The following is a 10,702-nucleotide window of genomic DNA, read 5'->3' on the forward strand; positions in this document are numbered from 1 at the left end:
GCTAGCCCACAACGTCACTTCCTAGAGTACCTCAAACTGCACATGCAATGTTTCCAAAAACTCCTCCAGATAGCAAGATGGCGACACGCTGAATCGACACTTCCTGATCAAACGCGCCACTGACCATTCTCATAGGAGACAATGGGGTGACGTCATCGATGGCGTCATTCATTTTTTTTACAGTCTATGGCAGGTCCACATACTTGGAAAAAAAGGGGGGCGGGGGGTTACTCACTTTGGCCAACGAGATTCTCGCGAAACATTGCTGTATCAGCGCCATTTTGGGAAGGAGACAGGCAAAAGCGGCAAAAATTAAAAAATAAGCGAGGAATTTGCAAACACTTAAACAAGTTAATGAGATGGTCAGTGTGATACGGTTTAGACATACATATCAGCGTCTTAACCTAGTCTTACAAAACAACAAAAAAGCGAATGACAACTGCTTAAGGGGGCACGAGCGAGTAAGCTGTGGCAGACTCATTCTGCAAGCTACCTACAAGCTAACGACGCTAGCTAACATCAGCTTGTGTTGAACCGCATGAAGGAGTCACTATCTGCAATGTAGCTAACTAGCGAAGTTATAGGAAGAGCTTTGGCATCATTGAAAGGTAAGTATTGCGGAATGGCTCACTGAACGTATCAATAACAGGGAGTAGCATTAGCTTGTTTGGCTAGCTAACTGGTCAAGTAGCGGAGTTAGCTAGCTGACATTCAAGAGTTGAGTGAACTAGCTAACGTTGGCTAGTAACATCAGCTAATTTGTGTACGTTAGCTGGTGTTTAAAATGTAACGTTATTGATCGTAGAGTTAACATAGCCATGTGACCTATATCGCAAATTTAGCACAGGCTATAGTCAAATACTTTGAACTAACCCTTAGGTTTCCCTTTTTTCTGCGCTATTAGTCTACTCAATATAATGCCAACTGGGTAACATTATGCTAACTGTAACTGTCAAAGGTACAGCTAACGTGACTTTCTAGTCTGCTAACTTTTGCCCTTAACTAGCAATCAGCCATATGTATCGTTTAACGCAGTCTTAGCGAACTATATTGCTATCATTCTTTCTCTTTTGGAATACAGGTGAACACTGAACAGCCTCACGTTATAGGATATCCAAATCATCAAGGAAGAGAGACGTGACTTGCTACTATTGGCTCAACGTCCGAGTTACACTGAATGGGATAAACAGCATCTGAACATGTGGACTGGTTTTGTGGAATTACAGAAGAACTATTTAATTTAGCATTTTATTTGAGACTTTGATATAATGTATATGGACTTACATCCTGCACTGATCAGCTTTAGTCTCCTCTTCCAAGTTTTCCAAATGTTTCTCAAAAAATGAATCATTTTTGAAAGCTGTAGTTACTGTTAGCTAGCTAACTTTATTTTTGGCAACATGTGATCACACTAACATTTTATCACCTGATTTGAACAAATATGAGTTAATGGTATCTGGGCAGTTAAAACCCCTACAAAATCACTGAATCCTTCCTAAGGGGATCGTAGCAAATCCACCCCAAATGTCTCTTTTGTAAAGTCGGGCGAGAACTTCATTGGATTTCCTTCAACATCTCTGAAGGATTTAATCATTCTGGGAACTGGAATTACGTGGCAAAAATGGAAAGTTAGTTGCGAATATCAACGTCAACATTTTGTAATTGACCCTGTCTGCACGATACATGTGGGGAGCAGATTAACTGGATAACTGACTGTGAGAACAAAAACACTAGGAGAATTTTGGGATTACAGCACAGGAGACGCCTCCGCTCAGTCCTCCGTAGCTGGTTTGTATGACTTTACATTTTTGCACCCAAATGTCTTGCAATAACAAGGATGACTTGATATTTGCGTTGTTAGACATCAAGCCATGGTAGTCAACAATGTTGATATATTTTTTTCCTCTTTCGTCACCTATCCAGCAACATGTATAACTAGTATTGTTCGTCAACTGTGGTTTTGACCTCTCAAATTTTTGGCTTGTGAGCTACTAAGCAATTGGAAACAGTTCTGCAATGCTCACATAGGTATGTAGTGAGAGAAACAAAATGCTGCTGGTTGAATCTTGATTCTGACCTCTTATCTTACTAGAAGGTCATGTTAATAGTTCAAACACTGTTTGGCTGTTGAAATCAAATACGACAGCAGACTTCCCAGTGTTTTGATTTTGAAGAGATTAAAACGCCTCCCAGTTGGAAGCAGTTAATGAATATTCCATAGAGGTCCCTAAGCAGTTTATAATCTTACATAGAGGACCCTTCTATGCTTTGGTCTCTTGTCACAATGGTTATGTTGCTCTGTGTGGCATTCTGGTCCACTGAGATAATGAAAGGCTCTGACATATTTGAACAAAGCGTTGTTTGCCGATAGCAGGATGCATATCGTATAGTACACACGCATACCCAGAGAAATATAGTGCAAGGTTCTTTCTCACACAACGTTCATGATACATGAATTGTCATTTTGACAGCCAGTAGTACAAACCATGCTTCCTTTTGTAGTATTTGACGTTTCCATTCACAACTGTGCATTTGGGAGACTACCAACCCTGAGAGAACCATTTTGTTAACCTCCATTTTCTAGTTTTCCAGAAATCCTATCCGGGTGGGTATAATTTGTGGAACAATCCAACAGGAATCTGTTCCAAAAACGTAGTAAATAACAAGGTTGCCAACAAACAACACATACAAAGTCGTATAGCGGCAGAATAAGATAACGGGTAGGGAGTGGACTACTTCATTACGTTTTTCACTCCACGTTTATTTGGAAAAATGTCTGTCGTCACTCTGGTAGCCTATGGACAAACATTAAGAATAAGCTACGTGGTGTGTTGATGCCTATTCGGCAGCTAGTTAGCTAGGTGAATTGAGCAGGCTACTTTGTATGCGTTGTTTGTTGACAACCTTGTACTTCACTACGTTTTTGTAACAGATTCCTGTTGGAACATTCCACAAATTATACCCACTCATCCTATCCTGGTTGGAGGTTTATACATTTCCTGCTTATTCCCTCCTCATTACTGGAATCTTCCAAGTGTGATTTTGGGAAAACCAGGGACTTTATTGAAAGAACCCTGAATTTTGCAACCCTAGAAGTGACACTGTCATGGTCCTTCTGATCTCCATCTGTCGGGCCCTGCGATGATGAATAGCTCTCTCCGCATGAATGTTATCTCTGTTGTCAGCTACACCTAATGGGAAGCTAAAGGGACTGGAAAAGGGACAACTCCATTCAGTCCCTTGCATTGTATCAGTTGGTTGGTAGTGTGCCACTTGAAATTGAATTCAATTGAGAAGTCATTGGGCTTAATGCCCATAAACACACTGTCATAAATCCTGGAGTTGGCTCAGTTACTACAGTCTCTCTCTCAAACTCCACAGTGGCTCTTTCTCACCGTCTCTCTATATCTCTCCTCTATCTCTCTTATTCAGGGGCTGGAGAAATGATGTGTTGATGTCTTGCCCACCTCACTGGAGACGCAAACCTAAATGGCGCAGCATGACTTCACTCCAGCCTGGCTTAACTTTCCCACAACACCCTCATCAGCCAAGGTACCTTTTGTGTTTGTGGTTTTGTACTTTCTGTGTGTTTGTGTATCCCATGTCCGGTGTGGGTATGTGCACAAGAAGAAACATGTCTTCTGTTCATGTCAGATGCACACCGTACATAGCGTGATGGTTGTTGTCCAGAGGATTCGTTAGCCTGACAGTCTGTCCATGTGTGCTAGCCCTCTCAGGTCTATGACAAATCTTTCCAGTCTCCTGCCAAATGTCTGGACAACCACGGGGATGTGAGTCGCAGACGCCACAACTCATCAGACGACTCAGAGCCTGTCAACGGACGCACTGGGGGTATGGAACTGGGTTGGAACGTCTGTTAGCGAGAATGAACCAATCAAGAGCTGGTTTCACTCTGTGTCTCTGTTAACCACTTGCTTGTCTGGCTGTCTACCCATCTAACAAGCTATCCATCCATGCGTCTGTCTCTGTGCGATAGAGGGACACTCTATACCAGGGATAATCAACTAGATTCAGCAGGACAAATGTAAAAAAAATTCTTGAGTGGATGGTCAGGGGGCCGGAACATAATTATAAGTAATTTGTAGACAAAGTTGACCGCCAGTAGCCCAAACAGATAAAATATTTGACTAAAACATAATAATTTCGAATCTTGTTTCCATTTGTATACAATCACACATCTCTCTATTATGCATCGGAATACTTTGGATCATATTCCCTAAATTAAAATCACTTGGAGCTGATTTGTCTTATGGCCAACAACAAAATATATATATTTTTTCAACTTAGGGGATCAAATCGCTGTGAGTTGGGGAACCCTGCTCTATACTCTGTGGTAAAACCAAGTTGTATGTTTCACAGGAATCTTCTCTAGGAAAGAGGGGAACGGATGGGGGGTCCGGAACGGCAGCGAGGGCTCCAATTCACGCCCTCCCCTCCAGCGTGGCGGACCCTCTCCTCGCTCCAAGAGCAAAGGCCTGCCTGAGGGCCAGCAAGGCCACAGGGACGATGGGGACAGACGCAAACAGTTTGAAGTTGAAGACTTTGTGAGTGGTGTAGTGTCAGCCCTATGAAGCTGTGACCCACCCTACGAAATAGTCCTATACAAAAAAAACAATGTTTGAAGTTATCTCCCAATCTCATGCAAATATCACCCAAGCCATTACATATTGGTCTGGCTCTCCCAACTCCCCTTTAGGAAACACTCTGCAATCTGTCTCCCCTAAATTTCTCATCTAGTATTTAACATTTTTAGTGTCTTCCAAAACACATGGATAGGGAATTTTGTCATATTATTTAAAGAACTCTTTGTTTTTGCCACGTGTCAGATTTATCCTACACAATTTGCTTGTGTTGTAAGATACCTGCTGTTATTCTTTCAGCCATCACTCCATCCTGATGCGGACCGAGAGGTCAACCGTGACAAAGCTGTTGCCACTGGAGTATGGGGTGAGTTCCCAATCTGTTCTCTCTCTATTCCCCAACTTGATTTGACTTTGATGCAGTTGCCCATTTGGACAAAATAGGGTAATACATATTTAAAGCTACAATATGTCACTTTTTGTGCAATGCTGACCAAATTCACAGAGAAATGTGAGTTATAGCTCTGTCATTCTCATTGAAAGCAAGTCTAAGAAGCAGTAGATATGTTCTATGTGAGCAATTTCTATGCTTTCTGTTCTTAAGTTCTGTTTTTGCATATTTTACTTTTGGTTTTGTACACCAGCTGAAAATACAATATTTTCAGTTTTTGAAAAGGTATTTCACAGCAGTTTTTGAAAGGTAGAATGATTCTCTAAACTCAACTGCTTGTTTTGTCACACAAACTGAAATTTGGCAAACTATTAGAATTTTAGCAACCTGGAAATGGCAGAGTTTTTTTTAAGGCATATTGCACCTTTAATTAATCTATTACGATAACTGTACCTTTTTTTGTAATGAGGCTTTTACATTTTGCAGTAAATTGAAAAGCTGTGGTGTTTCGTCCTGCTCTGTCTATTTAGAACACCCACCTAACCCTCAATCCAGGGGCTCGAAAATGATGGTGATCAAGCGCGTCTCCAGGGAGCAGCCCACACCAGCACAGACCTGCACGTCCAATCCTCAACAACAACAAGCCCCTTCCCGCAATGGCACTGGCCCCTCCCTCTACAAGGGCCCCATCCCCATATCTGTCAGTCTTCCAGTCAAGGTGAGATTGTCATGTTGCGGTTTCATTTTCGGTTGGCTTTGTAAAAAGCAGATGCACACAGTTTTTATAGTATTGATTGAAGAAACAAATTAACCAATGATTGATATGTTTTTATTTTTTATAAATTAATGGTTGATCTTTGGTTTGGTTTCTATTGACTGATTTATTGATATAGGCTTGAGGGAAGGAATGATCGTTAGGAATGTACATTGGAATGATTGACTAATTGCTGTGTTTCCCAGGCGAGTCGCTCCAGCTCGTCGTCCCCGGTGGACAAGGGCAGTCAGCCGCGGCTTATGATGCGTCTGACACGCATGACACGCTCAGACCGCAAGAGCACCTTCCTCAAAGCCCTCAAAAAGGACATGGTGGACGAGGAGGACCTCTATCACCACTGCAAGGTGTGTCACCCAAAGAGAGAAATATGTCACCCCTCAAGAAATGTACAGAGAAGTCTGTTTGAAGGTGTATCAGTCACTGACATCACTTTAAATGGCCTTCATACAAAGAAGTGGCTGTTGTAACAGCCTTGAACTCCCGTCATAACGTAGTCTTTCATGCCTTTACACTTTCATGACGACATACTGTCGCCTGCCCATCATCCTATCGTGTTTTAAATAGTTATTTCAATGAGAAGTTGTGATATGACACAGCCTTGACCTTCGCTCTCTCACCCCTCAGCATGACGATGGTTTCCATCCGCAGAACAGCAATGTGGGCTGCGGGGACGAGAACCGTAACCGTTGTGAGCGAAGTGTCTCACAGGAGAACGGCAACACGACCACACTAACAATGAGGCAGCAAGTGCTGCGCTCCTCCACCTTCCCCCAGCAGGAGGTGCTATCCAGCTCTTTGGAGGCAGAGCACAGGTAAACACTGGACCGTTCTGACAACAGTTGGGTTAGTGCTATCCGGAATCCTTGGGACTTCCCTACCCTAAACCTTAACCCTAATTATTTTAATTTTCAACTTCAATAAGGTGATGTCAGAGTTGGATGTCCAAAAGTTTGTGGATCTGAAGCAACCAGATGTTATTAAAGGGATAGTTCACTTAAATTACAAAATGGCATTTTGGTGTCATTACCCTGTAAGCAGTCTATGGACAATGTATGACAGCAATCCATGCTTTGGTTTAGTTTCCCTGGCACTGTTTCCACATGCTAAGGTTTTAACATTTTGTGGTCATGGGACCGGTATTAGCATTTTGTCTAAATCATCTGAAAGTATCTCAAATAGATTTTGATGCTCAAAGTAACTTACTGCACACATCACACATAATCCGGTCCCTTCATATCTGCAAATACTGAAGTGGTCGGGGCTAGTAGGCAGGGCCTAAAATAAACACCCGCCGGGTAAGATGTCTATTTCACCAGCCACGTTGGAGGGTGGTCAGGGCTTCACAGTGCCAGCATTTCACTCTCATTTGTGAATAAAAATAGTGAAGTAAAACAAATGCTGCATTAGCTGTTTTCAACGTATTTCTGCCATTTTGTTTCAAACCTGGTAAATGAATCGCACAAAGTAATAGAACTATGAATCCTATAGCCTATCCCAACTCATGCAGCAACACTGTGCGCACGTGAAGTGCTGAGTAAAGATAGATTTTTAGAAGCGCTGCGCACAGGCATAAGTTGGTCTAATTTACTTGAAAGGAAAGTGTATTGAGACTGTCCTTGTTTCTTGGCTATTTCAATTGTTTTGTTCGCATGCCAGGTTGTTTTTCAATGTTTGAGTTTCAGCTGTTAGGGAAGAGAAGACAACGTGGCTACTAGTCACACTCTCAAGCTCAGGCACATTACTTCTTACTAGTAATACATTTTGTCTTTTAGAAACATTACAAAGCATGCTTATCTGTTTTCTGTTTTGTTGGTGTAATTCTGGCACAACAACAACACATTTGGCTGGTCAAATATCTTGAGTGGCTGGTAGGTTTTTGAAATTTTCCTTCCACAGTGGCTGGTAGACCAAAAAAGTTTTAGGCCCTGCTAGTAGGATTGTTGTAGAGGAGCAACCGAGTAAGTGGGTGTGGTAAAATGTGCTTCCCTTTTGTCTGGCTCATAATTGTAGAGGCACAATTGATAGAAAATAGAAATCCTAAAAGTGAATCTCTTCCCTCCCCAGGTTATTGAAAGAGATGGGTTGGCAGGAGGAGAGTGAGAACGACGAGACGTGTGCCCCTCTGACGGAGGATGAGATGAGGGAGTTCCAGGCCATCAGTGAACAGGTAGTTACTCCTCCATCCATTCATACTGCAGTATTCTCCACCCCCTCCCTTAGAGCAGTGTTCTGTTACTACACTTGTTCCAGTCTGTCTGTGCCCTTGTCAAACAAATCATTATATTATTTACAATAACCATACTTACAGTTGTAGTCGGAAGTTTACATACACTATAGCCAAATACATTTAAACTCAGTTTTTCACAATTCCTGACATTTAATCATAGTAAATTCCCTGTCTTAGGTCAGTTAAGATCACCACTTTATTTTAAAAATGTGAAATGTCAGAATAATAGTAGAGAATTATTTATTTCAGCTTTTATTTCTTTCATCACATTTCTAGTGGGTCAGAAGTTTACATACACTCAATTAGTATTTGGTAGCATTGCCTTTAAATTGTTTAACTTGGGTCAAACGTTTCGGGTAGCCTTCCACAAGCTTCCCACAATAAGTTGGGTGAATTTTGGCCCGTTCCTCCTGACAGAGCTGGTGCAACTGAGTCAGGTTTGTAGGCCTCCTTGCTCGCACACGCTTTTTCAGTTCTGCCCACAAATTTTCTATAGGATTGAGGGCAGGGCTTTGTGATGGCCACTCCAATACCTTGACTTGGTCCTTAAGCCATTTTGCCACAACTTTGGAAGTATGCTTGCGGTCATTGTCCATTTAGTAGACCCATTTGCGACCAAGCTTTAACGTCCTGACTGATGTCTTGAGATGTTGCTTCAATATATCCACATAATTTTCCTACCTCATGATGCCATCTATTTTGTGAAATGCACCAGTCCCTCCTGCAGCAAAGCACCCCCACAACATGATGCTGCCACCCCGTGCTTCACAGTTGGGATGGTGTTCTTCAGCTTGCAAGCATCCCCCTTTTTCCTCCAAACATAACGATGGTCATTATGGCCAAATAGTTCTATTTTTGTTTCATCAGACCAGAGGACATTTCTCCAAAAAGTACGATCTTTGTCCCCATGTGCAGTTGCAAACCGTAGTCGGGCTTTTTTATGGCGGTTTTGGAGCAGTGGCTTCTTCCTTGCTGAACGGCCTTTCAGGTTATGTCGATATAGGATTTGTTTTACTGTGGATATAGATACTTTTGTACCTGTTTTCCTTCAGCATCTTCACAAGGTCCTTTGCTGCTGTTCTGGGATTGATTTGCACTTTTCGCACCAAAGTACGTTCATCTCTAGGAGACCGAATGGGTCTCCTTTCTGAGCGGTATGACGGCTGCGTGGTCCCATGGTGTTTATACTTGCGTACTATTGTTTGTACAGATGAACGTGGTACCTTCAGGCGTTTGGAAATTGCTCCCAAGGATGAACCAGACTTTTGGAGGTCTACAATTTATTTTCTGAGGTCTTGGCTGATTTCTTTTGATTTTCCCATGATGTCAAGCAAAGAGGCACTGAGTTTGAAGGTAGGCCTTGAAATACATCCACAGATACACCTCCAATTGACTCAAATGATGTCAATAATCCTATCAGAAGCTTCTAAAGCCATGACATCATTTTCTGGAATTTTCCAAGCTGTTTAAAGGCACAATCAACTTAGTGTATGTAAACTTCTGACCCACTGGAATTGTGATACAGTGAATTATAAGTGAAATAATCTGTCTGTAAACAATTGTTGGAAAAATGACTTGTGTCACGCACAAAGTAGATGTCCTATTTGACTTGCCAAAACTATAGTTTAACAAGAAATTTGTGCAGTGGTTGAAAAACGAGTTTTAATGATGCCAACGTAAGTGTATCTAAACTTCCGACTTCAACTGTACATTTCTAGAAATTCACTGCCTTTCACGCCTAGTCGCCCACACGGTCACTAACACCCACACATTGTGACAAACAACCACAACCACACCCACACTAACTCACCACCACAACACAAACACTACCACACTCTCACTCCAGCTCTCTGTAGGCTTTTTGACAGCCATTTTAAGTTCATTGCTTCTGAAATCAGTCCCTCACCCCGCCCAATTGTTTTCTTCCCTCCAGCTGCGGAAGAACGGTCTAAGGAGAAACAGCTTCCTGAAGAACGGCCCTCCCATCGACTCCCTGGCCGTGTGGAAGACCAGCAACCTCAAAATGGCCACCGACACCACGGAGGAGACGGAGACCAGCAGCAGCGACACCTCGGACGACGATGCCTAAAGCAGCCTTCATCATAACCCTGTTCACTGCTACCACACCTAACCCTCTCTCACCAGAGGAAAGAGACATTCCCCCCTGATGCAGAGCGGGCAATTCAGACGTCCTCCCATCATTTCATTTCACAGGCCCCCTTCAAGACATGGACAGATGTTCCGAATGGACTTGAGAAAGAACACTGCTTTATGGCTTTGTAGCAAGGCCCCTATTTGTTGGGGCCGGGGGGGTGGAGATTTCAATGTTGGACTAAATGTTTGTTCCATCACTGAAGAGATTGATACTATGTACCGTATGATGAATGTGGAAAAAAAAGGTCCGTTCTGGAGGCTATTGAATAAAATGATTGCAATTCAGTGTATTTGTCTGATGGAGGTTGTTCAGGTACATGTAATACACCTGTCCTGAGTGTCAAAATACTGTAGGTTACCTACATCCCCATACTGTAGGTAACCGTGACTTTGGAAGTAAAACGGGTGACATGAGCAAAGATGACAAATGATGGGAGAACCTATTGCCACCATCTTTTTACTTAGTACCCGTTACTAGAATGGGAATGCAATGCATCTGTCCAACATCACCCTCTATTGTGTTTTTAAAGATTTTAAGCCTTAACATGATAAAT

General features: G+C 42.4%; 1 protein-coding gene across 2 annotated transcripts; it reads left to right on the top strand.

The window, feature by feature from the left end:
• Nucleotides 1-484: 484 nt before the first annotated feature.
• Nucleotides 485-10,433, top strand: LOC106571268 (vasculin). 2 transcript variants are annotated; one of them, XM_014144110.3, is made up of 10 exons: nucleotides 485-608; nucleotides 3,433-3,552; nucleotides 3,729-3,852; nucleotides 4,381-4,565; nucleotides 4,902-4,968; nucleotides 5,523-5,710; nucleotides 5,953-6,111; nucleotides 6,392-6,579; nucleotides 7,832-7,934; nucleotides 9,928-10,433. In XM_014144110.3, the coding sequence occupies exons 2-10, from the start codon at nucleotides 3,490-3,492 to the stop codon at nucleotides 10,081-10,083; spliced, it is 1,233 nt and encodes a 410-aa protein (XP_013999585.2). In that variant the 5' UTR covers nucleotides 485-608; nucleotides 3,433-3,489; the 3' UTR covers nucleotides 10,084-10,433. The 2 variants fall into 2 exon arrangements, with proteins under 2 accessions (XP_013999585.2, XP_082812692.1); XM_082956566.1 differs by lacking the exon at nucleotides 485-608 and adding an exon at nucleotides 1,501-1,788.
• The last annotated feature ends 269 nt before the right edge of the window (nucleotides 10,434-10,702 follow it).

The sequence above is a fragment of the Salmo salar genome, chromosome 01 (assembly GCF_965601325.2).
Source record: "Salmo salar chromosome 01, fSalSal1, whole genome shotgun sequence".
NCBI classification, from domain to species: domain Eukaryota; kingdom Metazoa; phylum Chordata; class Actinopteri; order Salmoniformes; family Salmonidae; genus Salmo; species Salmo salar.